The sequence below is a fragment of the Leopardus geoffroyi genome, chromosome A2 (genome assembly GCF_018350155.1).
Source record: "Leopardus geoffroyi isolate Oge1 chromosome A2, O.geoffroyi_Oge1_pat1.0, whole genome shotgun sequence".
In the NCBI taxonomy this organism is placed as follows: domain Eukaryota; kingdom Metazoa; phylum Chordata; class Mammalia; order Carnivora; family Felidae; genus Leopardus; species Leopardus geoffroyi.
In genome coordinates, this window is record NC_059331.1 from 155,431,810 (window position 1) to 155,455,356 (window position 23,547).

The following is a 23,547-nucleotide window of genomic DNA, read 5'->3' on the forward strand; positions in this document are numbered from 1 at the left end:
TCAGTGGCACAAATTCCTGACATAGATATTTAAACCAAGCAAGAGTATTTTTACAAATAAGCAATGCAAAAAGGTCACTGCAGAATGGTTTTTATTAATAAAAAGTAGGATAGCATCATCAGGGAGAAAAATACCCTTTCAAATTAGATGGCATGTTGTGACCTACCTGTTATTTGAGGGTACACGAAGCAGGTTCAGCTACAGGCGCGCAGCAGCAGAAAACTGGCAGGGCCTGTGGCCGCCAAAGAGGGCCTGAGTCTTAGCCTTGCAAATTCTAAAATACAGAATCATTGGAGGATCCCAGCTGGTAAGGTCCTCTCTGTATCTCTCAAAGCATTCACAGCAGGCTAGATGTTTTAGGGAAAGTGGTCACTTTCCTCCACAGAGAGGTGACTAATTGAAGAACTGATCAGAGTCCACGAAAGAAACAAATGTTATGCTTTGACATCTGCACCAAAACTGCTCAGTACACGAAACAGAAAGCCAACTGGTTTTTTTTTTTAATTGTTTTATTTGGGAAAAGTGCTTCTTACAAAAGGGCAGCTGCAAAATACAGACACCTCTGCAACAGTTACTTGTTTTCTCTTAAAGTGAAAGAATGGGCGGGACCCAAGGAATCACAGCAGTGGATGGACCAATGAGGAGCATCTCCAAGTTATCTCCGAAACTAGAGCAACACAACTCAAAGCTAAAATTTCCAATCAAGAAATTCTTGTAAGAACTAAACTTTAGCCTGTCTCGTGGATTACCAGCCCTGCCCCCGTTTAGTGGGAAAGCGTGACTCACTCCTGCGCACCAATTACTCCACTACAAGAAACGTGTCAGAATATTAAGTTTTGAATCACATCTGTCTGCCTGCAAAGCTCAGGGATGGAAGGAGGCAAATACTTCCAAAAACAAACACAAAAACCCAACAATGAAACCTGAAACAAGGACAAAGGCTTGTCCAAAAGTGCCTGGCCTGGAAAGGCGAGGAGACCGTAAAACATTAAATACAACTGTGTATCCGAGCCCGGGGTTGAATGTGTGGGACAACCAGGCGCACTGCTCTATTTACAGCTACCAAGACATGCTTTGTCCTTTACCATCTATTGGCCACACTAGGCTGAAACCACTAAACCAAGTCTTTCCACTAAGGCTAAGAACACTGCGTCTATGCAGGGAGAAGCTTATCGCACGCTCACACTCGTGCACACCAAGTCCAGCAGCCCCTGGGAGTCCACTTCCGGCTCTGCATTTCTTTTACGCCACTGTATCTTTTTGTACGTGTTCTGTGTTCTTTCACAATCTGCCTATCGTGCTACACAGTAAAATCTCAACACATTCGCACCTGGTTCTGGTTACCCCGTAATTATTACTTGTGTGCAATTAAACAAGAGACCAAAACCACAGAACAAGGGCACAGGTGGGGAGTACAGGGTAGGGAACAGATAGATGTAAAAACACAGATGTGCAGATTTCACCAGAAGCCTCAAGCATCCACCTTGTGAGTCTGCAGCAGGCTACTTGCCACAGTCCAGACCCTTCACCTGTCACCCCTATTCTTGGACCCGAAAGCGGGGCCCGCGCTGTTACGTTTGAACCCGGGGTCCTCAAAGTAGAGTGTGGAAAAGTCCGTAAACGCTACCCTAGAACCGTGTGAATCTGGCGGGAAACAGATGGCGCAACTAACCTACTCTGTCTGACAGTTAAATCGATGTTGCGAAAAAAAACTAGCTTTAAGATTTATTTTTGTAACTTCTGGAAACAGAGGAGACAACACACTCCTTGGGGGAAGGTGAGGGGACGAGAAGACAGGCCCTGGGTAAAAAGGACCACGACAGCACCTGGATTGGATAGGCCTGCCTAGGACAGAAACACGGGCGCTGCCACACCACCACGGGGACGGCTCCTGGCTGAGGCTCGGCAGACCAGTGCGCCACGCAAAGCTGCTATAGATCCAAGTCATAAAAATCTTCCAGCTCATCATGAAACAAGTCCCACTCGTCTTCAGAGTCTGTCAGGTCGTCGTCCCCACCTGCGGCCAAAAGCATAAGCAACATCTCGCCCAGCTCAAAGGTGACAACCTCCTCTTCGTCGTTGTCAAATGGGTTGCTGTTCTCTCTTTCCTCAATGAGCTCCCAGAAGTGGTTCCTTCGTTGGGCCTGTAAAAAACAAGGCCATGATAGGGAGGGCACTGTCGAGTAGCATCTTCTATCCTGGTGTTTCTAAGGCAAACCGTCCAGCACACCAGAGGGCATGACGAACAGACTTCTCATTTAGGGTTTCGACTTTACCAATTCCTACCCTCTGGTTACTTGATGCAAACCGTTTAGGCTAGAGCTCTGGGCACTCTGTATCTTTTCCTCTCCTATCCCTCCCCGTTTCCTGAGGTGGCTCTCTCCTCCTCTCATCCTCCAGTCTCACTCCCAGACCTGCGCGGTAATCTCCTTCCCCTACCCCAATCTGTGCAGGACTCAACGGATAGCGTGGAATTTCCCCTCCTTTAAAAAAACAGCGAGAGTTACCCGGTATCTGCTTGATGTTCCCACTTTCTGTCTCTGTGGCTCCTCTCTACGGCCATCAGGGTACGCATGCTTGTAAAAACAGTTCCCTCCAAATGGGCAGCTCCCACGTCCTTCATCAAAATACCTGCACGCCTTGTTGCTGGAAAGGAAAATATCGCAACCCTTATTCACAGTGGATTTCAGGTCTGTATTTGACTATCATCCGGTATTTCGTTAAACAGGTAGGGATAGAACCAGCATGTTCGCTCATAGCCCTCCCCAAGGTGTGTTCTTAAACATGTGTGCACGAATGCATGAAACACTAACTAGAAACAGACACTCTGTTCAAGTCTATGCTGTTTGTAACAGCTCCAGTACCGCAGATCCAGCAGAGAGAAAATCTTCTAGAAGCCCACACACAAGCACATAGGACAACTAGAACATGGACGCAGAAGAAGTCAGAACCCCACTCGTGGGGTTTCAGCAATCAGCAGTATAGACTTCGTTATAACACAGTCCCTTGGCGTGCACCCCGAGGACTGTGTTATAGCCAGGTACACAACGGGGAAGTGTAATCAGGGGCGACACAAGAAACTGTACCGGGAAGTCAAAGAAAGGGTAGGAAGGAGGTAGGAGTATATAATGCAGCACTGTTCTTTTCAAAGTGAACCCAAGCCATGTTGGGATCTTAGCCTGAGAAAAGGCTGCAGTGCTCATACCTCATTGCCTCTTTGTATTTCTGAATGAGTTTCTGCTTCTCTTCTTTCTCCTCCACCCAGTACTCACTTGGAATGACAAAGTTAGATGTGATCCGGCATTCTGGGCAGGACCTGGGAAACAATGAACAGGCTGCAATGCATATCCCCCTTTACAGGCCCACTCTTCAAGGACACACCCTGATGTGTCACCTCCATACTTAAAGACTTAACTGAAAGGCAAGTGGGCATTTCCTGAAAGGGTTCCACACTGTCACACAACTGACCATTTCCTCTGAGGCAAGACAAACTCCTTCATAAATTCAATTCAATGGCTAGCCAATTCACTCAAAAAATAATGATAATAATAACAACAACTTCGGTTAAAAAATAAAAACAAAAAAATAAAAAAACAAAACAAAACAAAACAAAAAAACAACCAAAGAAGACATTTCACACGGACTCCTTTTTCTTTCGTTTAAATAGATTTATTTCTTGTAACTTTGCTCTGTTTAGATTATGTAGTCTTTGTTCAGTTATGAGAACAATCTTTAAAGGATGGTGGATTATTGGCTAGCTTAATGGATGGAATAGGAAAGTGGAAAATGTAAAACGTCAGGAAACATACATTCAGAGCTAGGTAAGTTTGTTCGCTGAGCCTAAACTGGCTAATCCATTAAACACAATCTCCTCAGAAAAAGCACGAAGAATCTACTGACTGATACACAGGGTTTCCTCGTTCAAATGAAAAGTAGACCTATACCAACTAACCTAGAAGCTAGCGGAAAATACAAAGGAGAAGTCCCAATTAGAATACCCCAGTTTCAAGATAAAATGCATGCATTTAAGTGCGGTCCATCTGGTTGAAAGTTGGCACAAGATACTAAATTCTTCCCCAAAATAGAAAGCACAAACGGAGATTGGGGAGGAGTCTCACTTTATGATCTTGCTCTCAAATTGCTTAGCACTCCTCCACTTGCGAATACACTTGAGACAGTAAGTGTGGCTGCAGTTGGAGAGAATCCCAAAGCGGCGCTCGCTGGGGCTGGCTTTCTCATAGACCACCTCCATGCAGACCCCGCAGACCATGTCCTTGCTGCGCTGGACAGCGAACGAGAGCTCCATGTCCTTCTCATGGGCCTCGATGCAGGACTAGAGACAGTAGAGAGAGAAGTGTGATCAAGTCACTGAACAACGAAGACTTCCACTGATAGCTCAAGACTGGTGTTCAGAGAAATCAATAGTCACCCAAAAAAGAGGTTCGCAATTGGACATCGAAAGCAGCTTTGTTCACAAGCAAATACAGTAACGTTTTGGGTCTTTACATCATTACAAAGTCAAACTAGAAGAATGCAACTTGAAGAACGGGGCGGTGGGGGGGGGGGGGGGGGGGGGGCAGGGAGGAGAGGTGTCACCCAGTTTTCTTTACCCTCTCGTTATGATCCATGTTGGAGATGGTTTTTCATACTGTTTATTGATCTCATTAAGGATGATGGAAACTAATATTTATTAGGGGACAACTATGTGCCAGGCACCTAATTTTCACATTAAAAGAAAAACCAGCTTTATTGAGGTATACTTCACATACCATTTTAATTCATTCTTTCAAAGGGTGCAGTTTAGTTATGTAACCATCCCCACAATCAATAGGAGAATGTGTCCGTTACCCCAAGAAAAACCCCACTCCCACAGCAGTCACTCAATCCCCCTGAAACCAGCCTCCCATTCCTAGGCAACTAGTAATCTTTGGCTACACTTATCCCGGGGCATATCATATATGTGTCCTTTAGGGACTGGTTTGGTCAGTTATCTACACTGTGGAAGGCTATCTGCGTGTAGAAGATTACCTAAATAAACTTTAAAAAAAAAAAAAAAAAAATTACACCACTCTGAACATTCATGTACAGATTTTGTGTAGATGTCCCACCCTTTGTTTTAAGGGAGGTGTAACTGACATGTATTACACTACACATACTTTTTCATTTTATAAGAAACATGTTAATTGTAAGAAATACAAAAAAGCAACCAAAAAGTCACCCATAAATCCACATAACCACATTTTAGTATATTTTATCTTTCTGAAACCTCTTTTTAAACAATCTTCAGAAACAGACATTACAAAAAGAGACAAAACAAAAAAAGACGCTACTATCCCCAAAACATACCTGAACGATTTATTTAACTTGCCTAATGCACACAACCAACATGCTGCTAAGGTAGGATTCAAACTATGTCTATCCTACATCATGCTTTACCCAACAACCAAATTAATTTTTATTAAACAGAAATGATAACGATTGGAGGCAAAATCTGCTCCAATAAATAAGATTCATAATGCAATGTTTTCTCAACAAAAAATTTATGCTGCAATGGGCTTAAAACCGTAGCCTGCAATCTGCACCCTTTGGGTTTGAAAGGTAAAGCGGTGCCATCACCGTGGAGAATGCCTGGCAGTGGTTTCCTATGACCCAGCAATGCTACTCTCCAAGAGACTGCCAAGGGGGAAACAATCCAAGTGTCCATTCAAATGATGACTGGAAAGATAAAATGTGGTACAGCTATGCAGTGAATTGTTATTCAGCCAGAAGGAATGAAGTACTGATAGACATATAGGATTTCATTCAGAAGCAATCCCCACAACAGGGAAATCCAGAGAGACAGAAAGTAGATCAGTTATTTATTGTCGGGAGCTGGACGAAGGGCAGGATGGAGTAATGGAGCTAAGGGGCATGAAGTGTCTTTTGGGGATGATGAAAATGTCCTAAAATCACAATCATGGTAATGGTTGCACAACCATGTCGATAGACTTAAAAACAATGAGACAATCTTAGAAGAGTAAATTCTATGGAATGTGAATCTCGGAAAAACTGTTGGTATTAAAAAAAAAAAGGAGGGTGCCTGGCTGGTTCAGTTGAAGAGCATGTGTCTCTTGATCTCAGGGTCATGAGTTCAAGCCCCACATTGAGTACAGACAGCACTTAAATAAACACTTTTAAAGAAAATGAAAACATTTAAAAAGAAAGAGCCCATGGTCTGAATTCTGAAAGGATGATTTCGTGATAAGGTATTCAGAGCCCAAGAGATAAAACCACTCACTGAATTCACCAAGCGTTTCTCGGAAATTAACAATGCTTGTGAAAGGGGAAATCCCATCTCACACCTATTAGCACATGACCCCGCTGACTTACTTTTATATGTTGTGATCTCTGGGCAGCGTCCATGGGATGGAGAACCTGCAGCCCACACATGTCACAGGAGTCTCCGTGGAGATACACGCAGTTCTCCCCGTACCGGCACTCTCCCACGGCGGCATACGGGCAAAGCTGCTTCTTTGTTTCAGCCACGGTTTGCTCCTTCTCACCTTCTTCCTTGGTCACTGAGCCCTGCGGGGGTGCTTCAGTGCAGGAAGGGGCAGCTGAAAATGTTTAAGAGGGCAGTAAAGGTCCAAAATGGGTAAGGGGGAAATATGAACTATAAGGTAGTAACTGAGAACCTAACTGAAAAGAAACAATGAGAACTTCAATTAAAGGCCAAACAGTCTATTTAATCCCTTTACTCCTGAAACAAATCTTTCTAATGCTGGTATTTCCATGAATGGGCTTATTTAAAAGAAAACAAAACTTTTTAGGCACCTCTTCTACAATGGCACTGATTGAAGGAAAGAGGCAAAAGCTGCTTCAGTTTTTCAAAACATTCTAAATTCACTACTATTGGGATCAAAGTTTCTTTCACTCCATAGGTAAATCTTAGGTAATCCAATTTAGTGTATTAAGATTAGGTTAAGGGGCGCCTGGGTGTCTCAGTTGGCTAAGCATCCGTTAAGCATTTGGCTTCGGCTCATGATCTCACAGTTTGTGGGTTTGGGCCCCATGTCGGGCTCTGTGCTGACAGCTTGGAGCCTGGAGCCTGCTTCGGATTCTGTGTCTCCTCCTCTCTCTGCCCCACCCCTGCTCATGCTCTGTCTCTCAATAATAAATAAACGCTAAAAAAAATTTTTTTTTTACAGATTAGGTTAAACATGAAGAGTGGAAGTAGAAGGCTGTGAAACCCACCTAAAGGATGGACTACTGTCTAGTGCCCTAAGTTGTTTTTAGTCTTCCAAATACTCACTACGGCCACAGTAGGGCTGGCCAGGAACAAACTCAATGGCATTCACCCAGTCTTCTGAACCTGCTCCTACACTTGCAAAGTTTGAATTTCGTGAGTTGGCTTCGCCCGTATTCATTTCAACAACTGGTCCAACTACCGATGAGAGACTTGAGGAAGCAGCAAGGGATGATTTTGCAGTTAGATCTGCCACAGTCACTTCTTCCTGTTTCAGTGGCTTGCTATGTTCATATCTAAAAGAAAAATTTAAAGTCAGCAATCACTGTCTCGCCAGCAGCTCCAAATGGGGTATGTATTTCCTGATCCTATCTTTGGGTTCTTTTCAAACTACGGTACCGATGAATCAGCTGGGAAATTGTTAAAAGGCAGATACCTAATTTCTTAGTCTGGAGCAGAGTCCAGGATTCTCCAGGTCTACCAAGGCCCCACAGGATGAGAATACTGCTAGCCCAAGGACTACACTGTGAGGAGCAAGGTCATAGACCAGGGGTCAAGCAAACACTAAAGGGTCAAACACGGGGTGCCTGGGTGGCTCAGTCGCTTAAGCGTCCGACTTCGGCTCAGGTCATGACTTCGGCTCAGGTCATGATCTCACAGTCCGTGAGTTCGAGCCCCGCGTCGGGCTCTGTGCTGACAGCTCAGAGCCTGGAGCCTGCTTCACATTCTGTGTCTCCCTCTCTCTCTCTGCCCCTTCCCTGCTCATGCTCTGTCTCTCTCTGTCTCAAAACTAAATAAACATTAAAAAAAAATTTTTTTTTAATAAAAAAAAAATAAAGGGTCAAACACATACTTTATGCTTTGCAGGTCATACTGTCACTGCCATAACTATTACTATTAAACTCTGTGATTATACTTCAAAGGCCACCATAGGTGTTACTTGAGTGACTGTACATGGGTACATACTATACATGTGTGTATTCCAGTAAAACTTCATTTATCGAAAGAGCTTTTGGCCACGTTTGGCCTACACACCAGAGTTTACCCACCCTGTCACAGACCACCCACTACCCCTTAGATTCTACTCCAATGGGGGCGGGGGTCCTGCCGTTTCCATGGCAACTATGCTAAAGACCCCGGGCAGCCAAAACTGACCAAAGCAATGCTAGGGTGCCTGGGTGACTTAGGGAGGGGTTGAGCCTCCCACTCTTGGCTAGGTTAGGATCCCAGGGTCACAGGATCAACATGGGGCTCCACTCTTGTCACTGAGCATGGAGCCTGCTTGATATCCTCTCTCTCCTTCTGCCCCTCCCATTTTTATACATGCACACCCTCTCTCTCTCAATAAATAAAATTATTAAAGAAAAAACGCAAGGGTGACAAATTCAACAAGCAGAAACATGGAACATTTTACCAACACACACATTAAAATGTTCACACTATTAAACAGAAGAGATAGTATTTTCATACATTTTTTAAGCTTATTTATTTTGAGAGCATGTAAGCAGGGGAGGGGCACAGACAGGATCCCTAGCAGGCTCCACACTGTTAGCAGAGACCCAACATGGGGCTTGATTCCAAGAAGCATGAATGAGATCATAATGAGCTGAAATCAAGAGTTGGACAGTCAACCAACTGAGCCACCCAGGCACCCCCCCCCAAAAAGTAACTTTTTAAATCAAATCTGCCTATTTAGGCAAAGCTATTCCCTTAGTGCAGAATAGATCTATATAAAATGTGACTCTGAAGCAAAGATTTGTGAGTAAGCACTAGGAGAGATCAAGTACAAATAAACAGCAAGACTCTCATTTTGAAAGGCAAAAAATATGGTTCAGTGAAGCATGGACTTTAGGAACAGGGATCAGTCTCAGACCCTCAGACCAAATTCAACCAGAGCTAAAATTGGCTTTGACATTTTTATGTCTAAATGGTATATATTCCTTTGATTCTAAAACACATTCACAACATTTAAATTTCTATTTATTTTTAAAAGTGAGCTCTATGCCCAACGTGGGACCTCAACTCACAACTTGAGATCAAGAATCACATGCTCCACCAACTGAGCCAGCTGGGCACCCATTGACATTTGTTGATTATTTTTTCATTCTTTTTGGGGGAGCAACTAGAATTGCAATCCAGGAGACACAGATTCAGGTAGCAACCTGATTTGTGTTCCTGGTTTCACCATTTTAAATTGGTTGGAAAAAAAGATCACTTTAGGACACATGAAGATTATATGGAACTAAAATTTTAGCATCCCAAATAAAGTTTCATGGGAACACAATCACATCCAGCAGCTTATGTATTATCTATGGCTGCTTTTGTATGACAAGAAACCACGTGGTCTGCATAGCCAAAAATTTATTTTCTGGCCCCATACAGAAAAAAATCTGCCAAGTCCTGCTTAAAAGGACTCTCGGATCTACTGGATTCAGAGCCCAGGACAATGTCTTCATTATAATTAAGTTAATTCTTTTGTGGATTATCACAGAATCAGTGACCTTACAGTCAAAGTGTTAAGTGAAGAAATAATGCTGAGACAACACTGAAACTAATATTGAGCTTTTCTTTCACATCTTGCAAAGAGTACTTTGATATAGGATCAATTTCTATCTAAGGAAGTTTAATCAATTTTCCTTCCAGCTCTAAGAGAAGATAAACATTTTCCCCTCCAGTTGGCTACTTCCCACCTCCAATCATTCCAAAGTCTGGTATCTGTCTTTAAATATTTTAAAAATTAGGGGTGCCTGGGTGGCTCAGTTGGTTGAGCATCAGACTTTGGCTCACGATCTCGTGGTTCGTGAGAGCCCCGCATCGGGCTGTGTGCTGACAGCTCGGAGTCTGGAGCCTGCTTCAGATTCTTTGTCTCCCTCTCTCTCTATGGCCCTTCCCCTCTCAAGCTCTGCCTCTCTCAAAAATAAACAAACATAAAAAATAAAATTTAATAATATTTAAAAAAAATTTTAATGTTTATTTTTGAGAGACAGAGACAGAGTACAAGTGGGGAAGGGGCAGAGAGAGACAGAATTTGAATCAGGCTCCAGGCTCTGAGCTATCAGCACAGAGCCTGATGTGGGGCTCAAACTCATGAACAGAGCCTTGAGATCATAACCTGAGCCAATGTCCAGCACTTAACCGACTAAGCCACCCAGGCACCCATCTTTAAGTATTTTAATTTATGGGACTCAGTGGGTCTATAGGGTAAGGGCCTACCATAGCAAAGGTTGTCACCTGTCAACCAAGGTTCTCCACTGGTGTCCAGAAACAAGGAGGGAAGGTCGCCTGGCTGGCTCAGTTGGAAGAACATGCAACTCCTCATATCAGGGTTGTGAGTTTGAGCCCCTCGTTGGGCAGAGGTAACTTAAATAAAACTTAAACAAACAAAAAAAAAAGACAAAGGAAACGAGGGAGTTCTAATAGCATTCAGCAGGTGGGGGCAAAGGATACTAGACTTCCTGCCATGTGTACCACCAGCTCTGGGCAAGAAGAACGGCCTCACTTCATAATAGTGTCACCACTAGCAAACACTGATGCAGTAATTTTTCTGAACTGTTGGAACTAGGACTTCTATCTTTCATTATAAACTACTCCCTCTGTGAGGAGTTCAATTAATTGAAATCTCTGGGCATTGGCCAAGTTATATTTAAAAAATCCCTATACCATAAGAGTGAAAGTTTAAATCATCCAGGCGTAATTTTAACAAGAAAATAAGCAGTCTTGGAACAAGCACCTCCGTAAAATTCCTTCTTTAGCTAGTCTAGAATCAGTCTTTTAATGAACACCTATTAGGGGTGCCTGGGTGGCTCAGTAGGTTAAGCGACTCTTGATTCGGGTTCAAGTCACGGTTTGTGGTTTGTGAGGCTAAGCCCCGAGGCAGGCTCTGCCCTGTCACTGTGGAGTCTGTTTGGGATTCTCTCTTTCCCTCTCTTTCTCTGCCCCTCCCCCACCAGGACTCTCTAAACAAACCAAAAAAAAAAAAAAAGATCACCTAGACCAGTCTATCTGTCCCAAACTATTACCACCGAAGCTTCCTTTCAGGCAGGCTATTAATACACAAGTTTCCCTAACTCCTTTCACTTTATCCAAAGGGCTCTAAATCGAGCTCAAATCAGGACTATTCCCCAGGGAGGGAGCTGCACCTTTCCTATAAAGTAAACTTATTAGGTGACTCACATCTGCCTAAATGTCAGAGCCTCACCAAAACAAGGGCTCACTCCCTGGCCTTCAAGCTCCGTCTACCACAAGGAAACTCACGGATTATAGGAATATGCTGAAGATGGACTTCTATACTCTTTCTACTTAGTCCCAAAGGAGAACACGTAATGCCACTGGGGCTGGCAAAGCTACCTGAAAAATAAGCTGATGATTAACACAGAGCCCAGGCCTTAGCTTAGATTTCTTCAGTTTAACCTTTTTTTCATTCATTCCACCTATGTGACCCAATCAGGTGAGTGCCTCTACTGGAATAAGAGGATCATCCGTTAACTAGCCATACTTCCCCTCCTCCTGTCACACAGCAAGCACACTCTCCAGGACGTCTCTGGACTCATCTCCTCTTGACATTTCCTCTCTACCTGGACAGAGTTTACAAGGATCCTCAACAGACTGGCTAGGCAAAGAACCCAGCTCCCCTACAATTAATCGGCCTAGAACACCTGCAGAGACCAGCCCATGAAGAAATGCTTTTATATTTAGTATGATAGGGCTCTAGACCCCCCCGCCCTTTCATACTGTGACTAAAAAGGATAAATAAACCTGGGGGGGGGTATTTTTTGGAGTAGAGTGTCACTGTCATTTGTCCCCGTCTCCAGTAATACTGAAAGGAAAAAAAAAATCAGCAGAGTAAAATGATTGACTTAAACTCAGATACCAGAGGTTCCACTTCTGAGCTTCTAGTCATGAAAAAAGACTTTGTCCTTAGTAACTTCCTAGTAAAATGCATGTGGGATGACCTAACATTAATATCCCACCCATCAGTAATTCAGTCTTTTGAACTCTTTACCATTTGAACACAAGAGTTGACATAATCCTTTTCTGAAAGAATGGTAAAATTGGCTGACATTCCCAAAATGTCTCACCTACTGTGATGGTTTAAAATATGTCCAGAATTCTTTGCCACTACTCCTTTCAAAAGGTGGAGCCCAATCACTCTCCCCTTGAACATGTGCTGGGACTTGCTGACTTGTTTATAATAAACAGAATATAGTGAGGGAGTGTGGGACTTCTGAGACCAGGTCATAAAAGGCATTGTGGCTTTGTCCTTGCTGGCTCTCTTGAATCACTGGCTCTGGGGAAAAGATAGCTACCAAGTATGTGGACGCTGAGCAGCCCCAGGGAGAGGTCCGTGTGGTGAGAACTGAGGTCTCACCGATAGTGAGTGAGTGAGCCACCCTAGAAGTGATCCTCCAACCCCAAGACTTCAGATAATGCCAGTTCTGCCAGAAATCTTGACTGCAATCTTGGGAGTCTCAGAGCTAAAACCACTCAGCTAAGCCATGCCCAGATTCTGACCTCCAGAAACTATGAGACAATGTCTATTATTTCTAAATTGCTGAATCTCCCAGTAATTTGTAATAAACAGGTAACTAAAACACGTGTTTTCTGCTCAATTGCAATTTCAGATTATGGTACCAATTCAAAGACAGATTATTGGAATTATGTGTCTTACTCTTATCTTTTCTCCCAATCTACCCCTGAACAAAACTGATCTGTAGAATTCTTACCTGCAGCGGTCTCCGTAAATACAGTATCCTCGCTGAAAATACTTGCACACTACACCATACGGACTGTCAGAGAGGTCATGCGAGTAGCGACAGTTATCTCCTTCCTTACAAACCCCATGCATGAAATACCTGTGAGAAAAAGAACCACAAAATTGGATTTAAAAAGTCTAGAGCCAGGGGCACCTGGGTGGCTCAGCTGGTTAAGTGTCCGACCTCAACTCAGGTCATGATCTCACAGCTCATTGGTTAGAGCCTGCGTCGGATTGTGTGTGTCTCCCTCCCTCTCTCTCTCTGCCCCTCTCCTGCTGGTGCTCAGTCTCTCAAAAATACATAAACGTTAAAAAATAAATAAGTGAAAAGTCTAGAGCCAGCACTAAAAGAATTCTTAGCCAATGTACCAGTAATATACTAGTACTGCATGGCAGCAATATATTCTATTACACGTGAAATGAACACAGAACACGTAGAATTAGACCGTATGGCAAGATTATCCATTATGGTACCACAGGAAGGCTGCCTATGCATATGTGCACCAATTCAGATTTAAACTTTAAGGTTGGTATTAATCTGACCACTGTTCTCATTTTACAGTCCTGAGGAGGTAGCTTCTTGTTTTCCACTAACTTTAGCCAATAATAGCAGCTCTATCTGTAAAAAAGTCAAAGATAAAGAATCAAGAAGCAATGCAGACCACAACGGGTCAGACTACTGTACTTCAAGAGACCATTTTAATTCTTTCAAATCCACATGTGAAAATAAAAACCAATTTTGCCACAGAGTTAAAGGGCAATCACGATGTCCTATGGTTAGTATGTTGTTCCTGTGCCTTAAAGGGTTACATGTGTATCTAACCAGCAGCTTCCAAACACCAAGTATCACAGTCGGAATTACTAGGATTTATTTCCTAAGGGAATCCGGACTAGGCAGCACCAGCACCACCTGGGAATTTGCTAGAAATGCAAACATTGAGACCTCACTGCCTATCTACTGAATCAGAAACTGGGGATGTCCGTATTTCTCTAAATGTAACTTATGTGGATTAGGTAAGTGATATGGGTCTTATTTTTATAGATAACCCTAATCATGTCAAGTGAGTAGAACCACCACCACCACCGTCCATCTTCCCACCACTGACTTCTGTCAGGGTTTTTGTTTTTTGTTTTTAATTCTTTGGTCTGGGGCACCGGGGTGGCTCAGTTGATTAAGTGTACTTAGGTTTGGGTCCTGATCTCAGTTTGTGGGTTCAAGCGCTGCATCAGGCTCTGTGCTGACAGCTTGGAGCCTAGAGCCTACTTGGGATTCTGTGTCTCCCTCCCCCTCTCTCTCTGCTCCTCCCCCACCTGCGCTATCTCTCAAAAATGAATAAACATTCTTTAAAAATGTAAATTCTTGGGGCACCTGGGTGGCGCAGTCGGTTAAGCGTCCGACTTCAGCCAGGTCACGATCTCGCGGTCCGTGAGTTCGAGCCCCGCGTCAGGCTCTGGGCTGATGGCTCAGAGCCTGGAGCCTGTTTCTGATTCTGTGTCTCCCTCTCTCTCTGCCCCTCCCCCGTTCATGCTCTGTCTCTGTCCCAAAAATAAATAAATGTTGAAAAAAAAATTAAAAAAAAAAAAATGTAAATTCTTTGGTCCTTCCTTTACTGGTCTCTTTCTCTTGAGCAGAGTAATGAAGATTTAATTTTGGCAGGCCACAACTCCCCCAAATATGCATCTATGTACAGCTGGCAGAAGAAAAAAGTGCCTATTTCTTGGATGTAAATATGGCTGGTCTTGCAGATGACATCACTATATCCAAGAGTGTCACAGTTATCTACAGCTGGTAGGTACAGTAACAGAAAGTACAAGCCCCTTGCCCACTGAATGGTATGTAAAAAAAAATATTCAGATTTACCTAAGGAACTCTGAAGAAGTTCCTTCAATTGAACTGTCCCCAAATTCGAATGTGAATAGTTCTATGCAGGGATTACCTGCAAGTGAACCTTCTACGTGACAACAGGTAAGATGGCAAGAATGTAACATGTTAGTGGAAACAAACAGTTAAAAAGATCAAGATCCTGAAGTGCTATGACTGCAGTCCATTAAAAAAATGTAAAAATATAATTGGAAGTCAAATTATAACTATAACCTAACTTCAACTGTTACTAGGTTTGCCATAATCTAACTCAGGTCTGAACTTATGCTCAACTACAGGGCAACTAAACTAGTTCTATCAATAGATAATTTCTGACTGCATAAATGAAGACATCAACATTACACACACACCCAACACCTAAACAAGCCAATGATAATTACATTGTAATCACCACTACAGTATAATTATGCCTCAAAGTATTATATATCAAGTATCCAGTTGCTAATAGGTTATCCATTTGAAACAGTGTCCACACCTGAATACAGTTTACTGTCTCATCCCTGGTAGGAACTTTTGCTTTTTAAACACAAGACAAAGGTGTCTGAACAGTTGTTTACTGTCTCATCCCTGGTGGGAACTTTTGCTTTTTAAAGCAAAGGTGTCTATACCTTTGATATTTCTTCGGGATCAATCTTAAGTCAGAGATACACAGACCATTTACTGATTCAGTTTTAAGGCTTGATAAACCCTCTAGAGATTTCCAGCTGGGAAGGTAGCCATCTAAATCTCAGGCACAATACTTGAAATTTTAGGTTTGTTTTTAAATCCCATTTGCCAAGTTTTCATTCATTCAACTGCGGTACTTGGGTTTATGACCCTCTTCACTATGTCAGATTTCATCTTCCACCACTCCCCTGCCTGACCATAACTTGGGTTCTTAAACCAGTTGCTTCATTTAAGGAGATCAGCTTCCGGGGCGCCTGGGTGGCTCTGTCGGTTAAGCTTCGACTTCGGCTCAGGTCTGATTTCACTGTTCGTGGGTTCAAGCCCCGCATCGGGCTCTGTGCTGGCAGCTCAGAGCCTGGAGTCTGCTTCGGATTCTATGTCTCCCTCCCTCCCTGAGGCTTATACTCTGTGTGTGTGTCTCTCTCAGAAATAAATAAAAACATTTTAAAAAAAATTAAAAAAAAACAACAACAACAACAACAACAACAAGATCAACTTCCTAAAACCTGCAACTTAACATTCAGTAGGACACTCCATTAGCACCTTTGTAAAACATACACAGCTATTTACTTGCTGACATCCATGAAGGGTAGAAACTCTTGAAAATCCACAAGGATAGTGAAAACTCAACTCAAAAAGATGGAGCCAGCCAGGCACTCCCCATCAGAAGTGGGAGACTCACTTCCAGCTTTGTCACTTGCTAGTGATGTCATCTTAGTCTCACCAATCTTTATATTTTAGAACTTGAAAAAAAGGGCAGGATGTGTGAGTGAAGTCACTGCATTAGGCCTTTGTTGCTACTCTGGCTCCCTTACACCTGGGCCTTCCACAGCTTCACTCTGCCCACACTCAGACCACATTTGGGGACTGTACTGGTTTCTTCCCATGCCTGATAGGAGGTGTACGTGAACAGATCAGTTGAGAAAGAAGGCAAGACAGCTAGATGTCATGCCACAAGAAGATCTGAAGTTAACCGGAGTAATCTAGCCAGAAAACAAAGGAACAACCTTTCCGGGAACTATTCCTGCAGAAAGCTATACCATGTGTGGTTCAACAGGAGGACTGAGAAAAAGAACTACCCAGCAAGAAGTTCCTGTGGTCCAGAACTAGCAACACCGAAGGAATTCAAGCAGACACAAAATCACCGGATACTGCAGAATCAACAGAAACACTAGAACACAAGTCCTAATTAGTTACTGCCAAATACTAAGCATTAATTTACATGGTGTTTACTACGTACTGTCTGGGTTTTTGGGGTTTTCTCGTCTTTTGTCCCTCAGTGGTGTGAACGGTATTGGTACACCCAGAATTATATATCACCCTCACAGTGAAACCCCTCCTTGCCAACTAATTTCTAAGAGATCATGACATAATAAGTTACAACATGACATAAGTTACAACAGAAAAGTGGGGAAGGGCAAGCCTCTCCCAAGAATTTCTCCCCAAAACAAAACCAAAATAAATGCTTTTCATTTTTAAGTGCCACCACCAAAAAGCCACCATTCAAATTCACCTTGATGTCATTGCCCAGACTAAGCCTCCTTTGGTAAAAGGCTGGGCCACATGATTTCTAAGGTTCCTTCCACCTTGAAGATTCTGGGACTCCAGGCAGACATTGTCCAGGAATAAAAACAAACATAATCGACTAGATTCTACCCACTGCTGTATCTTTTGGAAATCTAAGCATGTTTGCCAAAATGTTACAAAAACCACAATATTAGCTTGTGAGGGTACAAGAGAAACAATACCCTCAAAGCATGTCTAGCACTGTAACAACCTACCTGTGGATTTACAGAAATTACTGAATGAGAACTTGGCATTTACCACTTAACTGGCTGACATTCCTTACTGGGATATTTAGTTTTTGATGAGTGCATGTATGCTGTTTCTCAAACTGGACTGTAAATTCTTGGTGGTTGAGGACCATGGATTTCTCTTTTTATGTCCTACAATACCTATACAAACAATACTTACATATTTAATAAAAACTGTAGAAGACACCTAGGTGTCATGCAAATCGTAATGCCAGTAACAAATTAATTTCTTAATGAGCTGTGTGACTTTTTCAATGTCACCCCTTCAAAGCAAAACCACATAGGTTGCAAGTAATAAATTTCACTATGGATATCACAGCACTTGCATAGACTTTCTGGAGTAAGTTCCTTTATTTAAGCTATACCTACACTCAAAAAAGCAAAAAACCTTTTAAAAAATAGAAATGAAGAAACACTTGTATTTTTTGTTACATTATTTCAACTGCCAAACAGTTATATCTACCACTGCAGAAGCACTCTAATCAAGCAGTGTCTTAAATTCAAAATTACAGCTTGCCAAATTACCATCTATTCTTTTAAGTATTATTTTAACCCCACACTCAAAGAAGCTAAAACCAATAGCCTACTTCATAATATTCCTCCAATAAAAAATATGAAAAATGGCCAGGTGGGGGCAGCATAATACAGTTCCTCAGAAAAGGTATATGTAGTTGGGTTTTTCTTAAGCTGCAGAAATAAAAGTGAGATAGGATTCTGAGAAATATATTAAGAAAATAGTAACCAACAAGAATATACAAATGAGTTAGAACAATTAAAAACAAGTGTCTGTCAACTGGAAAGGGAGAAACAAACCGTAAGGATTATGCCCTAAGAAAATAGTCTTAGTCAAATTGCTAGACACAAGGAAATAAGCAAAAACACTAAAAATACGGCACTATCTTGAATTCAAGGGAGACTTAGCTTTCAAACAGAATAAAGAAATTTATAATACAGTGCATCTCTACATTCCCTTGAACATCTAGCATTATCTCTCACTGTAAGCACTGATGCTTATTTAATGAATAACTGACAAAGTAGTCTCCCAAAAGAATGTCTTTGCGAACTTAAAAGTTCATTCTTTTTTTAAATGAAAGCAAAGGAATCCTCAAGCACGTGAAGTGGGTAATTTTAGGTGTTACCAAGTACAGATTATGATAAATCAAACAGGGTCCCTACTCTAAGAAAGCTCCAAGTCTACAATAAATGACATATTTGACATAGTCCTATCCAAAGAAAAAAAGTTTTTTTTAAAAACAGGATATCATATTGGTACATGGAACAACTGAAAACAATGTCAAATATTAAAATTATGACGCACCAACTAACCTATACTTTTAGATCACTTTCTCCAAGTTACATACAGGTTTACACAGACAAAAACGAGTACATCTAAGCTTGTATCTTTCACACAACGCCTTTTCAAAATATTAGATTACTGAGCTATGCAAATTTTTTAAATACCATATACTGGTTCCTGGGCAAAAAATTCCCACCAGTCCAGGGACAATCTAGAATACTGCATTCACTCAAAGATCCTAAAGGCAGACAGCAAAGAGGAATGATTAGTCTGGTAAGCTATTTTGAATTGATTACATACTGGTGAGGAACCAGAAAGAACAGGGAAAATGTCTAACAGCAGGGAAAGTGAAGTGAAAAAGTGACCATGAATTCTGTGCACTGCTGTAAAGGTGGGTTCAAGTTACAGCTGCAAGATAAAAATGAGGGGAAGTATGGTAATTTCTGGTTGGTGATGGGTATTCAAAGCTAGACTATATGGAGACTGGAGATAAGTAAAATCAAAGCATTGTATAGAATTCTTAAAAGAACCCACATATTCAAAACGTTTTCAGCATATAGAGGTAGACTGGGACTGCAGAGGGAAGGGCTAAAAGTGCAGGAATATAAAAGTTACACTAGCTATTTTTAAAAGATCCAACTACCACGTTTAAATCAAGTGCAGCATTGTGGAGAAAAAAAAATGGTAAACACACTCAACCGGTTCCATGAATAGGAACTTTAAAATTCTCATTCTTTAAGATACTGCACTTGACTCCATTCTTACCATATACAAATGAGAAGCTTCCTAAAATAGCTTTTGTTTTTCCATTCCGTTGCGGAAAACAAACTTTATTTATTAAGCTTATTCTTCATGCCTTACATGTGTATTACAGAAGAACGCTTCAATATCGCTGTTAACACCAGGACAGTGAATTCTGCGTGTTAAACTATTCTTACGTATCGTATGGAAATTATCCCACGCGGGTTCAAATTGGCGTTCCAGGTTGATTTAGAGAAAGGAAAAGCTTCTGGGCGCTAGTGATCACTTCTAAAAAAAACCCAAGTATAACACCCATTTAAATGCACTCGTATGTACAGCGCGATCATTTTTTTACATGCGTACACGCAACATATCTGTAACCGCCATCCACTAATTTTTCTTTTTCCACATCCTTGCATCTGATATACCAAACCAAAACAAAACTGCTCTGCTCCGGGAGCGACAAGCTCTTTGATTCTCCTTCAAAAGTAAGAAGGGTGGATTTCAAGAGAAAACATTTCGCCGCGGGAGGGGAATGGCAGCACGTACAATTTCAGGCGGAGGAGAGGATCCGAGCCAGGCACTCGGTACTAAGACAAAGCTCAGGACGGCCAACCTCAATAAACATACAAGGAAATAACAAAAGCTACTTCTCGGGAGCGGCGGAGGGCGGGGGCGGAGACGCGAGCGGACGTTACCAACGGATGACAAGGCGCCGGGGGCCCGGCAGCCAGCGGACAGCCAGGCCACCTCGCCGGTGAACGCGGCTGCGCTCCCCGGCCCCACAGAGCCGCGGGGAGGCGGGCTCCAGGCAAGAACACCCACCCCTTCCCGAACCTGCGGAGGTGCAGGCAGGGGATGCGGCATCCCGCGACAATGCAAAGGAGGGAGGAGTCAGCCCACCTTTCCCTCAGCGCGGCGCGCCGCTCGGCTGGCGCAGGGAGGGGCGGGGAGAGCGGCGGGCGGTGCGGCGGCCCCGCAGCGGCGCTGCGCGCGCTCGGGCCGCGGCGGCCGGCGGGGGTTGACGCAGCGCGGGCGGGGAGGCCGCGGCGGCCAAACGCCGCTCTTTTCCTTCCTCCGCCCGCCCCCGGCAGACCGCCCGCCCCTTCCTCCGTGCCCTCTCCGCCGCCTCGGCCCCCCTCCCAGCACCCGGCGCCAGGCTGCGCAGCGTCTCACCTGCAGGTGACCTGTTTAGTCCAGCCGCCGCTGCAGCCGTCGCTGCCGCCTCCCCCTCCCCCCGCCCCCGGGGACGGGGAGGTGACTGTGGGGATAGGGGTGGGGGAGGCCGCTGCCACCGCCGCCGCTGCCGCTCCTGCTCCTGATGTTGTGGCTGTTGTTCCGGGAGCTGCAGCCTCCGCCATTACTGTTTATCCCACACAGCAGTGGCACCGGAACTTCCGGGATCACATAGTTCCGGTCCGGCGGCCGGAGGAGAAGGCGGCGAGGCAAGGGGAGGGGAGGGGAAGGAGACTGGGGCGCCCGCTCGCTCCCCTCGGCCCCTCGTCGCGTCTCCCGAGCGCTCCAGCCTCTCGAACTGCGGGCCGGAGCCGCAGCGCCCGCGGCCCGCCCCCAGCATCCTCTGATTGGCGGACGAGAGAGCTCCGCCTGCGGGGGCGGGGCGAGGGCCGGGCTCCGCCAGGTGGGCCCGCCCTCACCGTCCCCCCACCCCCCCACCCTCGAGACTCCACATCTAGGGAACTGAAGTGCAGGTTTCAAGCATGCAGACCCAGGAGTACTTCCCTAGTGGAAGCTGATGCTGTGTTGGGAGGGAATTGGGATTTGGATTGGAATCCAGAATTTCCCATTTGCTGGCTCTACCAATTATTGGCTGAACGAACTTGGGGCTAGATGCCCATTCTCTCTTAAGCCTCAGTTTCCTCATCTCTCAAATGGGGATGCTAGTAGGCCCTCCCTCACAGGGTTGCTGTGAGGATTAGGCACTGAGTTTAGTGCCCTGTACATAGTAAACACTTAATCTTCTCTATGCCTCCAATCAGGGTGTGATCTGAGCCCCAAGATACTAGCATAGTAGACAAGCAAAGATTGTGGACTCAGCTTGTCTCCCTGATCTCCTGGTCTCCCCCATTCCTAGCTATGTGCCTTTGAGCAAGTTAATTTATCTCAGTGCTCCTGCTTTCTCGATCTGTAATTAGTTCATGAAATGAGACAATGACTTTCAAAGAATAAAAATGGCACCTAACACAGGTGGTTGCAAAAATTAAATGAGAGTCCACGGAAAATCCTTAGCACTATTCTTTTACACTATAGTTAACAGATGACAAATAACAAAAGGTGTTTGGAATTTCCCAGCTTCTCACAGCCATTTGTGAAACTATGACAATTAAAATGCATATAATCCTATTTCCCCATCAATGTCCTCTCTCCTCTCAGATGCTGCATATTAAATCCTGAGTTTCCAAGCCCTCAGATTTGCTTCAGTCTACCTTAAGAAAGTGAAAATCCACCCCAATGGCAACCAGACCACAGTGTACCTAACAGACACAAATAAGAACAGTGACAGAGCCAACAGAAAACAATGTTTCTCCCAAGGCCTCAGCATGGCTACAAAAAGACAATCCCCCCTTTTTTTTGGTAACAGCTTTCTTAACAAATGTCTTTGCATCCCACCCACTTCATTGCTCCCTCCCCTCCAAACTCCCCAAAGATCTTGGAGACACCCAGTTCCTAAACTGCCCCACCTATGACAGTACCCAATCCGGAACTGGTTCCTCTTTTGCTAGTCTCTCCCCAAGCCAGCTTCAACCCAGTAAGAGGCCCCTCCCTACCACCCTTCCAAGATGCCCATTTCTTGGCTGCATGGTCTCCCCTGCTGTAGCCAGGATCATAAATTTGAGTTTGTTGGACTATAGGCGTATTCCTGATAGTCTTTTTGAGTTTTATCATTGTTTTTTAAAAAGGGAAGTGGGGGAGGGGCACCAGGCTGGCTCAGTAGAGCATGTGTCTCTTTGATCTAGAAGTTCTATGTTTGAGACCAATATCAGGATGTAGAGATTACTTTAAAGGGGGGGGGGGGGGATGGGCAGAAATGAGCACTTTATGTTACTGTGACGTCCCTTAGCATAAAAAGGTTTAAGTTAATGTGAAAGCATTCTTCTATTTTAGGGAAATCCTCTTGTGTATTAAGGATTCTTTGTCTCCATATTGCTGCCATCACCTGGAAAGCATTGGCACCCAGCTCAGAGCCCTTAGTGGAATCATAGGCGATCATAAAAGATATGAGCCTCAATGCCACACCTGGAAAGGCCATGGGCAATAACTTCAGAAATAATCCAGACTCAGTCCTAAAATGGGGGGAGGATGGGACCCAGGGCTGCCCCCCAGATCACATGTGCCATCCAAGCTGAGTTCTGAATTTCTGATCTTCCTGCTCAACCCTGCAGCCAGAATGATAGATAGCATCAGTTTCTGCTCAAAGTCCTCCAAGTAGGGTTTCAATCAGGGTAAGTCCTTGGCAATGAATGAAAGAATTCTCTCATGTTATAAAAATTACTATGCCTTGGCTCACCATCCATACCAATAGGAATAATGATGTTTTGTGTTATGGGGAAATTGAACTAGAGTCCTCTCTGTTTTAGATTACTGGGAGAAAAGTTCAGCACAAGGGCAACCCTTGCATTTCTTCACTCAAGAAATACTGATTAGTGAGTGGCCCTCCTGTACCAAATAGCCAGCTTATTTTAGGAGAAAGGGCCTCCAGTGTGGTGTGATGGGAGAGCACCAAGAACCTTCTCAGATACCAAGGTCCAGAGGGTGATGACCCCAGCCAGGCTGGGGAGGATGCTCACGGGAGCATACACGTTATTACCCACCTCCAATGACTGGGCATCAGGCCAGTTTAAGAACACTTGGCAGGAATACGTGGGTAGCCCAATCAGTTAAGTGACTTGGGCTCAGATCATGATCTCACTGTGAGTTCGTGTCCTGCATCAGCCTGTGCTGACTGCCTGGAGCCTGCTTTGGATTGTCTCCCCCTCCCCCCCCAACCCTGTCTCTTCTTTGCTCCTGCTGTCTCTGTCTCTCTCAAAAATAAACATGAAAGAAAGAAAGAAAGAAAGAAAGAAAGAAAGAAAGAAAGAAAGAAAGAAAGAAAGAAAGAAAGAGAAAGAAAGCAAGAAAGAAAAAAAAGAACACTTGGCAGGCACAGGGAAG

General features: G+C 43.9%; 1 protein-coding gene across 2 annotated transcripts; it reads right to left on the reverse strand.

Annotated features, from left to right (window-relative positions):
• Positions 1 to 1,712: 1,712 nt before the first annotated feature.
• Positions 1,713 to 20,953, reverse strand: MKRN1 (makorin ring finger protein 1). 2 transcript variants are annotated; one of them, XM_045495881.1, is made up of 8 exons: positions 20,554 to 20,953; positions 12,949 to 13,077; positions 7,292 to 7,521; positions 6,370 to 6,596; positions 4,119 to 4,333; positions 3,206 to 3,316; positions 2,508 to 2,646; positions 1,713 to 2,144 (listed from the first exon to the last, which is right to left on the reverse strand). In XM_045495881.1, exons 1-8 carry the CDS (start codon positions 20,736 to 20,738, stop codon positions 1,932 to 1,934), a joined length of 1,449 nt encoding a protein of 482 aa, XP_045351837.1. In that variant the 5' UTR covers positions 20,739 to 20,953; the 3' UTR covers positions 1,713 to 1,931. The 2 variants fall into 2 exon arrangements, with proteins under 2 accessions (XP_045351837.1, XP_045351838.1); XM_045495882.1 differs by lacking the exon at positions 20,554 to 20,953 and adding an exon at positions 20,281 to 20,444.
• Between the last annotated feature and the right edge of the window lie 2,594 nt (positions 20,954 to 23,547).